The 19831-nt window shown below is 48.1% G+C and overlaps 1 protein-coding gene across 12 annotated transcripts in view; it reads left to right on the forward strand.

Annotated features, from left to right (window-relative positions):
• The window catches only part of MARK3 (microtubule affinity regulating kinase 3), a 105703-nt gene extending 90286 nt beyond the window's left edge, over positions 1-15417 (forward strand). For 4 of the 12 annotated variants that reach the window (XM_002721712.6, XM_017337734.4, XM_008248641.5 and 1 more), the window contains 4 exons: positions 6414-6671; positions 10893-10919; positions 12567-12611; positions 14467-15417. In XM_002721712.6, the coding sequence (XP_002721758.1) occupies positions 6414-6671; positions 10893-10919; positions 12567-12611; positions 14467-14812 (676 nt within the window). In that variant the 3' untranslated portion in view covers positions 14813-15417. Of the gene's footprint in view, positions 1-6413; positions 6672-7690; positions 7929-10892; positions 10920-12566; positions 12612-14466 lie in introns of those variants that run through there. The other 8 variants (XM_002721714.6, XM_017337735.4, XM_070065439.2 and 5 more) reach the window with 4 other exon arrangements.
• Positions 15418-19831: the final 4414 nt, after the last annotated feature.

The raw sequence follows: 19831 nt of genomic DNA on the forward strand, positions 1-19831 counted from the left end.
ACCCCAGGCAGTCTAATTTATTTAAAAAAAAAAAATTATATTTATTTGAAAGGCAGAGAGAGAGAGAGGTCTTCTATCCACTGGTTCACTTCCCAAATGGCCTCAGCAATGAGAGCTGGGCCAATCTAAAGCCAGGAGCCAGGAGCTTCCCCCAGGTCTACCATGCGGGTGCAGGGGCCAGGGACTTGAGCCATCTTCCCCTGCATTCCCAGGCCATAGCAGAGAGCAGGATCGGAAGTGGAGCAGCTGGGACTCCAAATGGTGCCTCTATGGGATGCCAGCACTGCAGGCAGTGGCTATATGCTGTTCGATAGCACTGGCCACCATAATTGATTTTTTTTACATAGGTTTTTCCTTTTGAGAATTTTACTTGTTGACTTTTTGAAGAGTTTATTTATTTATTTATTTGAAAGAGAGAAGAGAGACAGAGAGATTCTCCATTTGCTGGTTCACTCCTCATTGACAAAACTGGGGCTGCGTCAGGCTGAAGCCGGGAGCCAGGAGTTTCTTTGGATCTGCCACAGGGGTGCAGTGGCCCAAGCACTTGGACCATCTTGCCCTGCTTAACCAGGTGTGTTAGCAGGTCATTGAATTTGAATTGGAGCAACAGAGATTCAAGCTGGTTCCCATATGGGATGCCAGCGCTGTAGGCCTTGGCTTTAACTCATTGCACCACAGCACAAGCCCATTTGTTGATCCTTCACTGGTCCAATCTTTCTTTTTATTTTATGAGCTTCACTATTTGCAAAATAAAGCTAGAAGCAAGCATTTGGTGTAACAATTAGGATGCTGCTTGGGATGCCTGAATCCCATATTGGAATGCCGGGGTTCTAGTCCCACCTTCACTTTTGATCCAGCTTCCTGCTAATGCACACCTGAGAGGCAGCAGGTGCGATGGCTCAAGTACCCATGTGTGAGAGACCCAAAAACTTGGGCCATCTTCTGCTTTCACGGGCCATAGCAGAGAGCTAGATCAGGTGAGGAGCAGCTGGAACACGAATCGGTGCCCATGTGGGATGCTGGCACCGCAGGCAGAGACTTATCCCACTACGCAGCAACACCAGCCCCTGAATATGCTTTTAGTCAGCAACTAAAACTTTTCATGTCAGAATATTCTGATATGAGCCAAAACATCCTATCAGACTGATTCAGACCACCTGTCCTTTACCCCAAGTGGATTAGAGGCTTTATTTTTTTTTTTTTAAGAAAAATGTAAACGTATAAAACAAAACAGTTGAGAAGATTAATAGGAATTCAACTTCTTGCAACTTGAATTTTACAAAAAATACTGTTATTTCTGTAAGATTTAAGACGCGGTGCTTCCTTGGACCCAGAACTACTAAAAATGTAATACAGCTACTGTTCTGCTTACATAGAATGTTGTATACTAGATTGTGACTGTAATCATAATTGTTAACACTTTTCTGGAAAAATAAATATTGTTCAAACTTCCACAGCAACCAGCTTTTGAAAATGTAGCTTGTTGTGTTTTTGGAGCTGTTGTAAATAGAATTTTTGTGAGTTTGAGTCTATGAACTTAAAATTCAGAAGACGTTTACTGAGTTACTGTTTCTATGTCAGGACAGTTGTCCTACCATAGGAGCCAAAAGCACAGATCTGTTTTGTTGCTCGTTTAATGGAGGATATGGAATGACATGAACTACATTTCTAAAGAAATGATTGATTTAATCACCTTTAAGATTGGTCCATCATAAAACTTAGCAGTTTATAATGGAAATGTCAACTTGGCAGTCTTTCTGAGGACTCCAGCTGTAATGAGGCCAGGTCCAACAGCTCACATACCTGTAGGTCTTGCCTGTGCATGTCTCCTGGGTAGATGGCATAGCTGCTGCTCTGCACTGAGTTGAACCTCCCCTCCCCCCATGGCTTTTGGAACTAGTATTCTCCAGGGAAGAACAATCAACTCTTGCCTCCCTTCCCCCTGCTATTCTTGGTATATCCATTGATCTCATTTCCCAGTTTGGGCTAGAAAATGTCAACACTTGAGCATATTAACTATGTTGACCTTGACCTGTCCTGAATAGGTAAAACAGCACAGAAAATAATTGTGTTTATATATAATGTGTTATAAAATTATAATTTTTATATAAATATGTCTCTTTGTACACACATACAAGGAACAACCAGGCATTTGTTTAAATACCTGAGTCAGGATTCTCTGCTGGAGGTGACAGAAAACCTGTCCAAACACACTGACATAAAAAGGGCATCTTTAAAAGAGTGGATATTTGGTGCAGCAGTTAGTCTCCCCCTTCGGGATGACCACATCCTATATCAAAATCCCTGGATTTGTGTCTCAGCTCTGCTTCTGAGCCAGCTTCCTGCTAATGTACACCCTGGATGGCAACACGTAATGGCTCGAGTGTTTGCTACCCCTGTGGAATATGTGTATTGAATCCCAGACTGCTCGCTGGCCTGGCCCAGCCCCTAGTTGTTGCAGACATTTGGGAACCAATGGATGGAAGATCTCTTTCTCTCTGCCTTCCAAATAAATGAATAAATAAGTTTTTCTTATATTTTTAATAAAATGAGACTGGGATTGTTGTTTTTTGTTTGTTTTTTTGTTTTTAGTATAACAGTTAGGATGCTGCCTTGATTTTCTACGTACCATATCAGAGTACCTGGGTTTGACTTCTGGCTCTACTTCTGATTCCAACTTCCTGCTAATGTGTGCACTCTGGGAGGCAGCAGCTTATGGCTCAAGTACTCGTGTCCTTGACACACACTTCAGAGACCCAGATTGAGTTCTGAGCCCCCGGGGTTTGGCCTGGTGCAGCCCAGGCTGTTGCAGGCATTTGAGGAGTGAACCAGGGAATAGATCATCGATCAGTTGATTGATCTCTCATTCACTGCCCTTCATTTAAATAGGGGAAAATGAGATCTTTCTAATTATTTATTATATAAGGCATTTGTTTCCAGTTATTCTCTGATTATATCGAGCCACTCTCCCGAAGCAGAGGGAAAAATTCTCAAATAAAAGTGCAAAGACAGGTGTGGGTGTTGGTGCAGCAGGTTAAGCCACCACTTGGAATGCCTGCATCCTATATAGGGAGTGCTGGTTTGAGTCCTAACTACTTCCAATCTGCTTTCCTGCTCTATCATCCAGGAAGCAGTAGATGATGGCTCCATTGCCTGGGCACCTGCTACCCATGTGGGAGACCCACATAGAGTTCTAGGCTACTGGCATCAGCCTGTCCCATCCCTGGCTGTTGGCATTTGGGGAGTAACTCAGCAGATGGAAGCATTCTTTCGCTCTCTACCTTTCAAATAAATGAAAATAAACTTTTTTCTAATGTAAGCAGCCCTTTTTGACCAATTCATTTTAAAGACCTGTCTCCCTCATGTTAGGAATGTCAGAATTCTAGTAGCTTGTTGTTGGACTAACTAGTCTCCTTAAGAAGAGCATATATTGAGTACCTGCTTTGCCTGGGGCTCCGTCTGACCCCACGGGACACCCTGACAAGATTATGGGCCATTCTTCCAGGGAGCCCCAGTAGGAAAGAGTCACTGTGATCCAGTGTGGCACACATGACTACAGACGCTAAAGGAGCAGCACATCAGAGGAAACTTCATGGAGGAAATGACCTCCAGAGTGCATGGATAGGTGCCTGCTCTCCAGGCTGAGAGGAAGCTCCTGGAGAAGTTCATTGACTAGTGCTGATCAGGAGAGCCAGAGTCAGGTTCCAAGAGGAAGCAACAGAAGGTGGAGCCTGGCAGTGTGGCAGGGTGCAGACCGCAGGTACCTGAAGATGAGGAGTTTGACTCACTGCTGCAAAAGGGTATGAGCAGATAAGTGACAGGCCATGTTTGTGTTGTGAGGAGTTCACAGCTATTTGGTGGATAGATTGGAGGTAGAGGATGAAGTCAGGGAGATGATAAAGATGAGGAACAAAGCCCTATACCAGATTCTGATGGCAGAGGTGGACAGAGAGAGAGGGCCGACTGAAGAGCTCCTAGACATTGACACCAGGGTCTGTGTCACAGATGTCACAGGGGGTCTGTAAGTGGGAGTTGAGGAAATTCTAAAATTCTGTTGTCCCTAGTGGAAAGAAACTGTCCCTTGGGATCCTGCAGATGTTATGACTGAACTGGAGTTGAGTAGAAGTGGTCATAGTGAGACCTCCAGGGTGGCTTTGGCCCTTAACTGTCTGTGCAGGTGAACTGCAGCCTTCAACCACTGTAGGGTCTGTAAACAGCTAATTTGCTCTGAAGAATTTTCCCATCTTGAAAGAAGGAGCTTTGATTCTTTAGGAATTTTGGCTGTCCTTTATAAAGGAATAGATGTCCTATGAGTAGCAAAGTTTGAAACTGTTGTTAAAAGAACATGGCCGGTGCCCCGGCTCACTTGGCTAATCCTCTGCCTGCGGTGCTGGCACCCCAGGTTCTAGTCCCAGTTGGGGCACCGGATTCTGTCCCAGTTGCTCCTCTTCCAGTCCAGCTCTCTGCTCTGGCCCGGGAGGGCAGTGGAGGATGGGCCCTGTACCCACATGGGAGACCAGGAGGAAGCACCTGGCTCCAGATCGATGCAGTGCATTGGCCGTAGCAGCCATTTGGGGGGTGAACCAACAGAAAAGAACTTTCTCTGTCTCTTTCTCTCTCTCAATGTCTAACTCTGCCTGTCAAAAAAAAAAAAAAAAAAAAAAAGGCAACACAGGATATGATATGTCAGTGTGTTTTCGGAAAGATTGACAGCACAATATGCTTATCTCCAGTTGTCCCCTCTCATCCAAGGTTTTGCTTTGGACAATTTCAGCTACCTAGTGTCAACCATAGTCCAGAAATACTAAATGGAAGATTCTAGAAATAATTCATAAATTTTCATTTATTTTACTTTTTTAATATGTATTTATCTATTTGAAAGTAGAAAGGGAGAGACAGAAAGGGATCTTCCATCCACTGGTTCACTTCCCAGATGGCCACAGTGGCCAGGTCTGGACCAGGCTGAAGCCAGGAGCCAGGAACTCTGGTCTCCTGCATGGGTGGGTATGGGCCCAAGTATTTGGACCATCTTCTGCAGTCTCCCCTGGTGTGTTAGGAAGCTGGATCAGAAGGACAGTAACTGGGACTGAAACTAAGATGTGGGTGTCACAACCAGCTGAACCACCAGTGCCATGATACTGGCCCCAATTCTTAAGTTTTAAGCAACTTCTATTACAGTATATTTTTCTATATTATTGTTAAATTTCTTAATTTGCCTGATTTATAAATGAAATCTTATCATTGATATGTGTGCATAGGAAAAAACGTAGTGTATCAGGTTCTGAACATCTTAGACTGTGTCCGTCAAGATTAAAGGGAATTGCTGTTTTGCCTGTAGCAAACTCAGAGGGTGCTGTTACTCTCACATAGATAATTCACACATAACACTTACTCTTTAAGTTAATAAACTTTTAAAATTACTGTTTGAAAAAAAGCCAGCTCTAGGTTATCAGATAGACCAAAAATCCCCGAAACAAGATAAGAGATTTTTGTTCTTTCACAAAGCTGAGATTGTTTGGGAAGGAAGGTGTGTGCTTTGAATAGCAGTTTCCTCTTTTTTCACCATTACTCCGTCATACTGTTGTTTCTGCCTCTGCCTGAACCCAAACCCCTCCCAGCCTGACAGAAGTGTTCGCTTACGCAGCTAGCACTGCCTCAGTTTGTGCCACATCCTCCACCTGCCGGCTGAGACATCAGAAGTCGATGTCGATGTCAGCCTGTGGGCACCCCAGGATGATGCTAACTCCAGTAGACAGTGGAGGGGATAACTTCAAGGCTGTGTAAGAAAAATCCACATTCCTGTGAAACTGCCGTGTACCCACTGCTGCTCAATTCTGTGCAGTGGATTTTATAGTCCAAGATTTTGTTACAGTCGTCCCCAAGGTGTCCTTCTATGGGATTGTGATTAAGCACATCCTGTCCCTGTCCTTGGTCATCTGTGTGTTTTTGTGCCTTTGCATACCACAAAGGGCAAAAGAAATTCCCTCTGCCTCCTGCGTTGCCTTCAGCATGTGGGATTTTATGCCATTTGTGTGCTTCCAGACATTTTAGTTGCCTGTTGTTTACTTACACCTCCATATCCTTTCTTTCTCTCACATTGGCACAGTTCTCTACATGTAAGCAGTTTGAGAGGGAAGCAGAGGGGAGAAGCCTGAGTCGGCCGTTCTGTCCTGAGTTCCCTTCCATTAATCTTGTCCTTAAAGACTTACGTAAACTGGAACTCCGTGAGGCTTTCTCTTACATGCTATTGCTTGGTCCTCTTTCCCACCTCCTTTTGTTTGTAAGTCCTATTAAGCACCTCTTGGATTTGGGTTTGTTATACCTGACTTTCTGCCTTGGGAAGTGATGTGAATTCTGTGTGCCGTGATTTTGTGAACAGGAGATCTCAGAGCCTCGTATTTTTGATCTCATAGCACCGTCCCTGACCAGAGGACCCCAGTCGCTTCAACTCACAGTATTAGCAGTGCAGCCACGCCGGATCGAATCCGCTTCCCAAGAGGCACTGCCACCCGTAGCACTTTCCACGGCCAGCCCCGGGAGCGGCGAACGGCAACATACAATGGCCCACCCGCCTCACCCAGCCTGTCCCACGAAGCCACACCGTTGTCCCAGACTCGCAGCCGGGGCTCCACGAACCTCTTTAGTAAATTAACTTCAAAACTCACGAGAAGGTGAGTGCAGGTGATGCTGGTTGTTTGGGAACAAGGAGAAATGTCTTTTGTGGTTTGTGCAGCTGCTTCGTGGAAGGTTTTCATTCTGCCTTAGCTCCTCTTACTCTGATTGATGTATATCTTGGTAACTAAAACCCTTACAAGAGCAATTGCAGAGCTCAGAGTCCTTTCACAGCACTTAGAAAGTTATCTAGCACTTGGAAGATTTCTGCTGTTAACTGTCCCTTGTGATCAAGCATGTGTTCACTGCAGTTCAGCACCACCCCAAGTCTGATACAGGTGTAAGCAGCTGGCATTCCATGTAGGCACCAAAGAAAATGACATAGTCCTGGTCATCATCCCAGCTTTGAAAGAGAGGGACACCTCCTGCTCTCTCACTTCATTGACATTAAGAGAACTGAGCTTGTTCCAGTTTAAATCTTAACATTGTTCTCTTTCTTGGTCTCAGAAAGTTGTATTACAACAATTAGTAACTTTACATTTACTTTAGCATTAACTAGAAGTCAGAGGAGACAGAGGTCAGCCTATACTTGTACTTTTTTTTTTTTTTTTTTTTGGACAGGCAGAGTGGACAGTGAGAGAGAGACAGAAAGGTCCCCCTTTTGCCGTTGGTTCACCCTCCAATGGCCACCGCAGGAGCCAGGTGCTTCCCCCGTCTCCCATGTGGGTGCAGGGCCCAAGAGCCTGGGCCATCCTCCACTGCACGAGCTGGCCTGGAAGAGGGGCAACTGGGACAGAATCCGGCGCCCCGACCGGCACTAGAACCCAGTGTGCCGGCACCACAGGCGGAGGATTAGCCTAGTGAGCCCCGGCACCGGCCCTATCCTCATACTCTCAGCCCTTCACTAAGACACCCCATTCCAGAGTGCATAAAACAAAAAGGTCTAAAGTGCTTTCCCAGATTTGGGGAACCTGTTAGTGACCAGAAATGGAGACTGAGTTCAACCCAAGGAAAGTCTTGTGCCTTTCCCTACCACGCCCCCAAATAATTCATTCCTTTTTTTCTGCTTGTCTCCCAGATCCTACCTCAGAAATGAGATCTTTCTATGAAAGTTGGGTGGTAGAAGATGGAGCCAGGTACCACTCACCTGGCTGTTTACCTCCCTATCCGGCTTAGTGTCACAGATGTTTCCCTCTCAGAGCCCTGAGCACAGAAAGAATGTGCCAGCAGTCAGGTTTCTGTGAGTTCAGAAAAGGAAGCTTTGTGTCCTCATAGTTTGTTACATAATGGTTCTTTAAATAAAACCGTGCACACTCAGATCTTTGAGATGATTTGATTATCTTTGTGCCCTTTTCTGATAGTTTTAAGACTGCCATTAATAAGAATATCAGCTGCTGTTTAGATGCTTACCATGTGCTAAGATAGATAAAGATGCATGTCCATAGATATACTCATTTTACACATACAAATATGTGTGTGATCTAGTAACATATACATACACTCCCTTTGATTCATTGAATCTCCACAGTCCACCCTGTAGGGTAGAGATTCCCCATTTTATAGAGGAAACTAAAGATGAGGTTCTGAGATTAAGGAATGCGTTCAAGATTCCTACAGCAAAAAAGTGCCTGAGCCAGGTTGGTGGATCTCCAGAGAGGCCTGCAAGGTGCTGCGCTGTGCCCTTCATGGAGAGCTTTGCAAAGACCTGTTGGCAGGCATGTTCCTGGTCTCTAATTTCTAAATACATTTATTTTGTGTTTGAATTGAAATTGGAAACAGGTTGCTTGTTTTTAAAAAATTCTTGGGGCTGGTGCTGTGGCGCAGCAGGTTAAAGCCCCAGCCTGCAGTGCCGGCATCCTATATGGCCACCAGTTCGAGTCCCAGCTGCTTCACTTTTGATCCCACTCCCTGCTAATATGCCTGGGAAAGCAGTAGATCTCCCTCTCCCTCTCCCTCTCCCTCTCCCTCTCCCTCTCCCTCTCCCTCTCCCTCTGTAACTCTTTCAAATAAATAAAATAAATCTTTTTTAAAACAATTATTATTTTACAATTCCCAGTCCATTTCTACCCCAAATTTTTACAGAAAGATAGCCTTTTCCCTGATTTTGTTTAAAGTTTGCAAACAGGTCTGTCTTCTCCCTTAGTACTAGCCACTTTGTTCTTAAAAAGAATTAAAATCCTTGCTGCTACATTGAAACGTCTATCCTCCCCTTAGCAATCACTGCTAGAATTAAAGTGGCAATGCCTGAAAAGCCAAGACGTCTGTACATAGCTGCTGCCTGTGAGGGATGCTGAGCTGGTCAGGTGTGAAGAAGGCTAGTGTCAGAAGACCTGCCCTCAGAGCAGCTGGCTCTGGAGGACTGTGCCTCTCCCCTGCAGCAGGCCCAGCCCACTCTGAGGGCCTGGAGACCCTTTCCCCAGTAGCACCACAGCCCAGACACAGTGCCTCTGGGCCCCAGCTGGATCTGTGTGGTTCCAGCAAGAATCCAGATGGTTTGGTCTCCATCCCTCAGCTTCATCCAAGGTCTTCCCTCTGTTGGTATGTAGTGGTCATGGGAGAAACAGCTAAGACAGGTGGTCATGGAGGTTTTAGCTAGTAACCCTGGGAAAGGAAAGTATATAGTAAAGACATTTTAATCATTTTCAAATAAATGTTCAAATGATACCACCTTGTATATCATGTAGTGCTTATTTATAAAATACTTTCATGTGTTCCTTTTTGTCTGTGTACGTGGTCTGATCATGAAGTGGTTGGCAGTTTTCTATAGTAGTCAAGATGTCTTTTTTGTTTATCTATTTGAAAGAGAATTGGAGAAATATCTTCCATTTGCTAATTCACTCCCAAATTGGCCACAGCTGCCAGGGCCAGGAGCCAGACACTGCATCTGGGTCTGAAGCACTTGGGCCATCTTCTGCTGGTTTTCCAAGTGTGTTAGCAGGGAGCTGGATCAGGGGCAGAGCAGCTGGGCTTGGACTGGTGCTCTGAAATGGGATGCTAGAGTAGCAAGCGCTGACCTAGCCCACTGCACCGATATATAAAACAGGGCCAGAGTTAGCGCAGATTAGAAGAAATCCAGATTTCATTGTTTCATTCAGGCATTCAACAAATACATATGAGTGAATAGTTTCAGAAGTGGACTGGTTTTATAAATAGAGGTTAACAAGTCCCATCCTGCCCTTGCGTAGGTAAGCTGATGACATGAGCATAAAACCCTGAAAACTCTTGTCAGGTTCTTTTTGGCACAGTTTACACATCTCTTTAAAAATTTGTGATACCCGGCCGGCGCCGCGGCTCACTAGGCTAATCCTCCACCTAGCGGCGCCGGCACACCAGATTCTAGTCCCGGTTGGGGCGCCGGATTCTGTCCCGGTTGCCCCTCTTCCAGGCCAGCCCTCTGCTGTGGCCAGGGAGTGCAGTGGAGGATGGCCTAGGTGCTTGGGCCCTGCACCCCATGGGAGACCAGGAAAAGCACCTGGCTCCTGGCTCCTGCCGTCGGATCAGTGCAGTGCGCCGGCCGCAGCGCGCCGGTCGTGGCGGCCCTTGGAGGGTGAACCAACGGCAAAGGAAGACCTTTCTCTCTGTCTTTCTCTCTCACTGTCCACTCTGCCTGTCAAAAAAAAAAAAAAAAAAAAAAAAAATTGTGATACCCCAAGTCATTCCTTTTCAGTTTATTACATAAAAATAAAATCCATGCCTGGTGACTTAATTTTCATTGAGATCTAAATCTCTGAATAGTATACTTTAAATCCAAATACTGTATTTTTTCTTAAAATGTGATTTATATCATATCATTGTACAAGCATTCTGTGAATATTTAACTCATTTCTAAAATAAGTTGAACCTTTTAGTGGTTAAATATTTTATAATGACATTTGTAATGCTTATATAGGAAGGTGAGATTTTTGTTCATTAGATACTCATATTCTGAAGAAAATTGAAAAATGTTACATTGCAAAGCATGTCTTTAACACAAGACATTGAGTTTTATCTTAAAAGTATATCCATCTATAAAACTTCAAATACAGTTATAGCCAATGTCAGTAGTATTTATTACTAAACATTCTCTTACAACTGCAATTTTTAATTTCTGTTTCACACTCATTTAGTTATCTGCAATAATTTAATTTTTCAACATGTTACCAGTTCATTGTTTATTGGCCAAAAGAGGAGCCCTGTGGGTTTTTTTTTTGTTTTTTCTGTCTATAACTGATTAGATTTTCTGTTTGGTTTGTGCAAGTCACTTTCGTTAATTTTTTTTTTTTTGGCTTAATTTCTTTTAGAAACATGTCATTCAGGTTTATCAAAAGGTAGGATTTATATATACACACTTATTTTTTAATCCTCACCCCCAAATGGCTCCTGCAATTAACATCAGGTTTGGCTTTCTGGCCCTGTTTTTTCCTTAAAAACTAAACTTTCTGCTAAGAACTAAGTACTTATTTCCTTGAAAAGAAACTGGAAAGAAATAGATTAACTCTGTCAGACATTTTAAAGGAGCTCTGGCACCCATGCAACACAAGCCCTGTGCATGCTCTGTGCATTATCTTTCTTTGGTAGAATTATTTAGATTCCAAATAACTCTGTCTTCACACTAATAACACTTGGCATGCTCCTGTTTGAAGAATGAGGTACTCGGTAACTAGTGTGCAGTTACTGATGAGCCACGGGCTGTGAGAGGTAAGTGCCTTTGCGTTAGTCATTGTGTTTTCATTGAAGTCTGAATTAGCAAGACTGAAATGGCAGAGGCGTTAGCTAACGCCCTGAGACTGGAAACAAGCATGGAATTCAGACCTACAGCCTCACTTAGTTTGGCTTTTTTTTTCTTTTTTTAAAGAAATTAAGATATGAGCAGCTTTGTAGCAGAAATATTTTCATGTTTCCGGAAATTTGAAGTTAGTAGTATTCCATTCAAAAGCCACTTTTTCGCCTGCACTGCAGAGAGCCCGTGTGCCTCACTGTCCTCACTCAGGCCCTGTGGTAGGTAGAGCTCCCATTCAGTTGATGCTCTTTGGTGATGGCCATAAGAACGCCAGGAACGCTGCTGTCTGGAATGTGCACGCGCAAGGCGGGAAGCTGCCACCAAAGACCTCGTTCTGCCTGTGCCTCTCCATCAACAGAAGGCCAAGCTGTGGTTTTTGAAGAAATGGATGAGTCACTGCAAGGTTTTGTTAACATGAATTCTGTTAAAAACTAGAAAAATTTCATGCTTGCTTCCTGTTGGGAACTCCATTCTGTGATCTTTTTTAGAAAACATTTATTCATTATTTATTTCGAAGGCAAAGTGACAGAGAAAGAGAGAAAATGAGAGTGATCTTTATCCACTGGTTCATTCCATAAATGCCCACAACAGCTGGGGCTGGGGCTGGACCAGGTAGAAGCCAGGAGCCAGGAATTCCATCGAGCTGTCCTATATGGGTGGCAGGGACCCAACTCCTTGGGCCATCTTCTGCTGCTTTCCCAGCCACATTAGTGGAAAATCGGATCAGAAACATTGGAGCCAGGACTGAAATTGGCACTCCATTATGGGATGCCCACGTCCCCAGCAGTGGGTTGACCCCCACTGCACCACAATACCCACTCCTCCATGATCAGTACCCAGCTGTCCAATTTTTCCTTGGACAGAAGATGTTACTGAATGTAGAATTTAACAGATAGCCCATTTCCTTTTAATTGAAAACATGTTAGACTGTGGGAGTGGTTAGAAAGCAAGAACACTTCCATTCCAGCACCATGAGTGCGCTCCAAGAAAAGCCTGCCGGGACGCCATTGCCTGTGTGAGGTGGGTGTCCTCGTGGAGAAGACGTGGCAGCTCAGTCAGGCGGAGGGGAGGCGTTTTAATAAGCCCCGCTGGGACCAGACATGTTAGATGTATTCATTTTATAATGTCTGTACTAGCATGTAAGATTTCTTTTCTCTTTCCCACTTCTCTCTGCTTCTACACTCTATTCGTTGAGGCTTCCAACTGAATATGAGAGGAACGGGAGATATGAGGGCTCAAGGTGAGGGCAATAATTTTTACTTGAAATCTTTTGTAGATGTTACCTCATTTCCGTGGCCCTGGCAACACTGAGATCTGAATATTGTGTGTCACAGTCCTTGCTGTCCTTGTTGAGGTGGGCGGGTACAGACCAGCTGGGTGTGCCACTGCTGGCAGCCACAGGAGGGCGCCTCCCTACTGCCAAAGCCTTCCCCATTGCAGCCTGGGGAATTGGGTTCTTGTGTTTGTTAAGTGCATGGCCATGCCTGCCTCCAGCTTGCCTTCCCAAACATCCACAGCCTGAACCCAGGTCTGGGGGTCAAAGGAAGCCCTCGATGTGTTAGTGACCCCTCACATGGTTCTGTTCTCAAGGAGTAAGAGCAAAATATTGAGTAGAATTTTCATTTACGAATGATTATTTAAGGTTGATTATATAATCAAATGTTTTGCTTTTCAGTTATGTATAGCAGTTGTTGCACAGATATGAGAGGCTTAGGACTGTGTTTTGTATATCTCTATGAATCACAGCTCTGATCATGTGACGTTGTTGAATTCAGACTTGCAGTGGTCTCCACTGCCTGACCAGCCGCATCCTTGCTAGGCTCTGCATGGGTTGCTGCAAGCCACCTCAGCAACCCCAGCTCGACGACGTCATGGCCGAGTGTTGGGTGAACACCAGGCAGTGTTCCCAACCCAGGCCTGCCTGTCCCAGCATGGAGTGGGCTTCAGCTGTCCCAGTTCAGTTTTCCACATCCATAATAGGGAAGTGATGACAGGACTTACCTCTTAGTATCAAGTAAAACCAGGCCTGCCTGTGGCCGGTCTCAGTAAGTGCCGGCTGCTATTGTGGAGTGACTCCCCGCCCCAGCTCCCGTTGGTCTGTGCACCTTACTGTGCCTGTACTTTCCTGCTGCTTCCTCTGCTGATGATACTAACTTGGCTCAAAACAGAACACCCCCAGTCCACTCACCCTCAGCTCCACTGTATTGAAATTCTGTGGCGGTTTCCTAGCTCGCCCAGGAGGCCATTGCTTCATTGTCCCTGTCCCCTCCTCCTTCCTGGGCAGAATCCAGCTCTTTCCCAAAGCCCTCTAGCAGACTGCCCTTTCTCAGTGCTGCTGCTGTGTGCTTGCCTCAGTCTTCGGAGCCCCAAACCATCTGAAGGACGTTTGCTCATTTTGTAACCTACTTAGTATCTGACTTGCATGCTGTGAATCCCTCGTGGGAAGCAGACAGGTCACTGTAGCCTTAGCAGACATGCAAGCCTGTAACATTGCATTTTTACATTTACTTTGGAAGCAAAATAATGTCAGATTATTTTAAGCTATGAAATTGCAAGTTTAGCAAAACAGAAGGGAAAATGAGGGGTGGGAAGTGACAGAGAATGGCCCCGTGCAGCTGGCAGGCAGTGTGCACTGCCTCTGGCGCTATTTGGAGGGATGGTGCCTGTGAACCATGGATGTTGAGTCCCTGCTTACCCGTCACCAGATCTGTGGTGGCTATGGCGTGTGGTCTTCCCAGGAAGACTTGGAGACCAAGCAGCCAAGATGGAACAACCGAAGGCTTGAGTGGCTCCCTCCCTGAGCGGAAGAGCCGGGCTCTGTCTACCTGGCCTCATTTCCAAATAGCTTTCTTAATTTTAGTAAGAACAGGTGGCTGAAGGATTCCTAAGTAGGTATATTTTTGCATGTGTGGGTCATGATTTGGGAGGGGAAGAGATAGATAATACTGCTTAGTAAAAGAGCAGGTTACAGATGTGAGTCTGCAGGAACAATGTGGAGCTGCTTGCTGTGCTGTGTTGAAGATGTGAGCTAGCTAAAGTGGACCAGGGTGACTTTCCTGTGCAGTTAAAAATAAGCCTGCCGCTGTGCATTTCAGTCGCAACGTATCTGCTGAGCAAAAGGACGAGAACAAAGAAGCGAAACCTCGCTCCCTGCGCTTCACCTGGAGCATGAAGACCACCAGCTCCATGGACCCCAGCGACATGATGCGGGAGATCCGCAAAGTGCTGGACGCCAACAGCTGCGACTATGAGCAGAGAGAGCGCTTCTTGCTCTTCTGTGTCCACGGCGATGGGCACGCAGAGAACCTCGTGCAGTGGGAAATGGAGGTGTGCAAGCTGCCAAGACTGTCTCTGAACGGGGTCCGGTTTAAGCGGATATCAGGGACCTCCATAGCTTTCAAAAATATTGCTTCCAAAATTGCCAACGAGCTAAAGCTGTAACCCAGTAATTACGGTGTAAATTAAGTAGCAGTTGAAAGTGTTTTCCTGAACACTGATGGAAATGTATAGAATAATATTTAGGCAATAACGTCTGCATCTTCTAAATCATGATATAAAGCCTGAGGACGAGCGCACGCCTGGGAGCGGAAGCTGCCTTTTTCTACGAATGCACTACATTAAAAGACGTGTGACCCGTGTGCCCTCTGTCTTATTTCCATTGCCCTGGAAGTCAGCGTGTGACACCATATCCACGTGCCTCCTGTCTGTGTGGCGTGAGAGTGGGCCATGTGTGTGGGGAGTGGTGTGTGCAGAGCATCTCCTGACACCGGCAGCCAGCGTTGTTACTAGTACCTCTGCAGGAGATCATTTGGTGCTAAAACATTACAGTTGCCAAGGAGGAAAATACTGAATTACTGCTAAGAATTAACCTGAAGACTAGTCGATAATTAATACAGGTTTACAGTTCATGCCTGTGGTTTTGTGTTTGTTGTTTTGTGTTTTTTTTTAGTGCAAAAGGTTTAAATTTATAGTTGTGAACTTTGCTTGTGTGTGTTTTTCTAAGTAGATTCACAAGATAATTAAAAATTCACTTTTTCTCAGTAAAATCTTGCATTGTCTCCTAATACTGTATTTAAGACTCAGACTCAGGCAGGCACGGAGAGTGCTTCCTCCATCGCCAGGGTGACCAAAAGCGGAAAAAGCACCGTGTTCGGAGGCCTGAGGAAGGATGGGGCTTGGCGGCAGCTGCCGCCGCGGGGCCTCCTGGGAGAAATGCAGTCTTGTCAGCTGTGGGTTGGTTCTCCGTGGTACAGGTGACTGCGCTCTGTGATGCAGCTCTTCTCCACGCCTACACAAGGTTGCGGGGGCCCTGAACTCCTCGTTCAGTTTGACGCATTTTCTCACTGGGGAGTTGCCATGGTGATTGGGGTCCTGAGGCGGAAGAGCCCTGGGTGGGGGTACCGGGGGGGCCTGAGCAGGCGAGCATCCCCTGCAGGCATCTAGGAGACAGCACTCAGCAGAAGTTGAAGCCAGAGTAAAAAAGTGTTCATGTCCTGGGTCCTGGGAGGTTCCAACAAGAGTGGCCTGGCCTCAAATTGTCAAAGGATGGCCCTGACAGCTGTGTTTGGGATTCATTGTGGGGGACTCAGCAGGAGCCAAAAAAGCTCTCTGGAGGCCTTGGGTAGCAACAGGAGTGAGGTGGATCTGGCTTCGGTAAGCGCGGGCTGGTGCACACACTGGCTGGATTCTGGGTGTGTTTGAAAGCAATGGCATTTACCCTTGGATGGATGCGAGAAAGGGAAGAGCCAAGGGTGACTTCCCAGGTTTTGGTCTGAGCAGCAGGAAGGACCGCATTGCTGTGAGTTCAAAATGGGGCCGGGGGAGAAGTTTAGGGGGGGAGGGAGCTGCAGAGTGACAGTTGGATAAACAGGCTGAGGGTTGGGAGGGATGATTCCTCTTCAGAGGTGTGAGTCCAAGAAGACAGGCTGCAGCCCTGCCCTGGGCGCGCTGCCCGTCCCGTGACCCAGGGCATCGTTCTCCCCTTGCTGGAACTCTCAGACCTTCATACGAAGTTGTCCCCTGCCTGCTCCCGGATTCTCCCTCCAACAGCTCTCGGCAGCCACCGCGAGGTGGAGCTTTGCAGTCTTGCTGCTGGGTGCTGGCTGACTTTATATCTTGTTGAAACACCGCCAAGGCAGCAAGGGTTAGAGAATGGGGTACTCCATGGACGCGAGCCGTGGAGGAGGTCCACACACATGAGAGACTCGGCTGGGTGCTGCTGGCAGAGCCCAGGGGAGAAGGTTCTGCGCTCCAAGCAGAGGCTCCAGGACTGCTCTGTACACTCCGTCACCGTGCGACTGACTGCTTTAGACTCCTGTCCCCAAAGTTTGCTCGTCACAGGCTGCCAAAGCTGTCCCACAGCAGCCAGTCTGTCCCAGCTGACAGTGGGCTGTGGCCTACTTCTGTGCACTACGCCTAGGGCTGGTTTTGAACTGTCAGGTGTCTTTTGTGCTCATGGAGGACAAAAGGAATACAGAAGTAGAACTCTCAGAGATTAGCTGATGGGATAGATGCTTTTTGTGCTAACACAAGTGTTGACAGCTTTTTGGGTTGTTCATTTGTCATAAACCAGTGACCACATTTTAACACATTGCTGATCAAATGAAGAATAGCTGTGTATCGGGCCAGTACCCATCCACTGACAGCTCTGAGTGGTGTTTAAGTGTGTATTCATTGTTGCTTTGGTGTTAGAGGTGCGTGGCACTAGCTCGCTCGTTACTAAGGGCCCCTGCAGGCCTGCCCTTCAGATGCTGTGTTCTCACAAGTGGCATTTTTGTTCGGAATACAATGAATTTTGAAATGTTCTGAAATAATGAAAAATCGTTTTGAGACGGAAGACAATGCCACATTTTTTCCCTACTCCCCTGGAGTTTCTCACAGGTGAGGTGATGTACCTGACAGGGCTGTCATAATGCTTGCGTGTACCCAACAGGCTGAGGGTTGTCCTAATCCTGACAGCAAAGTGCGATCCTGGTGAGTGCCAACACCCTGTCCAGATCCAGCAGAAGACTGAAGGAAGCAGACCTGGGTTCAGACGCACAACTGTGGTCACTGGTCACAGTGCCTGCTTCTCCAAAAGCCTAGGCCCACGTTGCTTCAGGAGGAAGATCCATGGAGCGCGCGCATCTGAACAGGCAGCCGTGGCTAAGGAGGCTCCATCCTGTTCCAGCCCGGTGAGTGGCCTGCAAGGTGACCTTTGAATTCTCGGGGCAGCCCAGGAGAAGGCAGGGCTACAAAGAAGAGATTCTAGGAAGTGTCTCCTGGGTTCTGTCTCAGAAGGGAGGGGCATCCAAACTGCAGGACCTGCCTCTTGTTTCAGGAGTGTGTGTGGCTTGTTTGTGGAATCCCTTGGACAGCTCTGCGCCCACCTTTAAGTGGGAAGGAAATTGCTCTTCAGGGCCGTGACCTGAAGTTGCCTGTGTGCCTGGTGGCTGTCCTGGCAGCACACAGGTGAGTCCACCTGCGAAGGGCGCTGGGCGTCCTTGCCAGCTGAGGAGGGAGGACGGAGAACAGCTCTTCCCGCAGTTTTTGGGTTTGCAGCTTTGGAAGACTGGAAGCAGCAGTTGAGGTTTCCATGGTGAGGCTGCCTGTGCCTGTGGAGTGGGCGGGGCCTCTGGCCTGGTGCGTGCGGAAGAGGAGCGGTCAGGGTTGAGTTGTGGGAGGGTGAGGTGGCGCTGCCTGTGTGGGCCAGACTCTCAGTGAAGTGGGGCGCTTCACAGAGTGGACACTGCGTGGTGGCCATTGTGGACCCAGGAAGAAAGCAGTTGGCTGGGAAGTGAGCCCCGGCTGTAGAAGTGCCGAGCTGTCCCGGCGGCGGTGGCAGCAGGTCCGGGTGCTGTGCGGGCGGTGGAGCAGACCCTCGGGATGCCCGTGACGGGTCCTAGTGGACAGAGCGTGCGCTGTGGGCCTGGCAGCCTGGTTTCTAGGCTCGCTGCCTGTCCCCCTCTCCCAGTCACTGGTGGCCAAAGGACAGAGTCCCCTGGGCGGCACGTGCCAGGCAGGCTCCTGTGGCATTTACTCGGCACCCACAAGCCCTGGTCCAGCCAGGGCACTGAGGTCCTACTGGTGAGGCTGTCCCCGTTCTGTCTGGACCCACTCAAGGGGCTGTGCTGCCACTGTACAGAGCCCGGGCCTCCCTCCCGCTGTGCCCCTCACCATGCTCTGCCCCTGGCGCCAGCAGTCTGAGCAAACTCACTTCAGTGTGAGCTCTGTGGGCCAGGGGCTTTGCCCCCACCTTTATTTTTTTTTCCTTTTCCTTCTGTATCTGGAGGGTGTGGACACCCAGTGCAAATGAATTTATTTTTATGGTGATGCAGCAGGTAGGAGACTGTGGAAAACACAAGGCAGCTTGGAGCTGACAGTCAGCTGCTCCCGAGGCCCCCACCCACGTGGCCCACGTGAGACCACAGCAGTGGGGAGTCCGGCTCTGGTCTCCACCGGCACTTCCTGCCCTTCTCCTGTGGCGGACGAGACAGGCCTGCAGACGGCGGGCACTGGCCCAGTGCCGTTTGCCTCCACCAAGCCAGTGCCTGCACGGGTGATGGCCACCCTTGTTCAGCTTGGGGTCTCCTCGTGGCCAGTGCTGGGGGCATGGAGTAGATGTCCCTGCTTCTCACGAACTTGCCTGCAGATGTGGAGTTTGGCTCAGGGCCCTGGTCTGTGCCACACACCAGAGTGGCCGCGCAGTGGTGTTTGGGTTTTGGCCTGTGGGGAGAATGGCAGCCTGCAGCTGGGCCCCAGGGCGCGCCAGGGTTCCCGCCAGGAGCTTCGGTAGTCCGGCGGTATCAGCAGTGACCCTGCCTGAGGGCTCCATCTCGCAGCTCAAATGCGGAGCTGAGCGGGGAGGGGGGGGGTGGTCTGTGTTGGGGGGGCAGGTGCCGCCTGCCCACCAGAAACAGGAAGGTGCCCTGAGGGGCCTGTGGACCTGACCCCCACGTGTTACGGTGCCGTGGGGGTCGGGGCCACATCGGCATTTTCTGTTCCCATTGGCCTCGGCTGCTCTCCTCGGTTTGTGCTGTCTACTTCGTGTGGTGTGTGATGGATTAGCAGTTGTAATTCCTGTTCCTCCTGGATATTCGTGCTGGTCTTTACCAAGTGGGGTCATCCGCAGGGGGCTTCAAGGGTGTCACTGGGAAGAGGGGCAGCTGCCCCCGGCAGTTCCTGCTCTGTCAGTGTCCCATCCCTTCTGCCCAGCCCTGGGAGCTCTGTGAAGCCAGCAAGCCAGACCTCGCCTTCCCAGCACTCAGAGGGCTGGCTGTGTGCCTCCTGCCTCTGCCGCAGTACTCACCACATGCCGCAGGGACCCGGCACAGCCAGCCACGTCTGCCCCTTTCCAGCTTCCGGGGACGTTACTTCCTCCAGGCTTACGCACTTGAAGATTAAGCTGTGTCCCTCCCTGAATCCGAGCTTCTCCAGGTGACTCCACTGCATTCTTTGCAGGTGTTGCAAGGCGAGCCGGTT

Source organism: Oryctolagus cuniculus, chromosome 20, assembly GCF_051225735.1.
Source record: "Oryctolagus cuniculus isolate XC-2025 breed Fujian yellow rabbit chromosome 20, ASM5122573v1, whole genome shotgun sequence".
In the NCBI taxonomy this organism is placed as follows: domain Eukaryota; kingdom Metazoa; phylum Chordata; class Mammalia; order Lagomorpha; family Leporidae; genus Oryctolagus; species Oryctolagus cuniculus.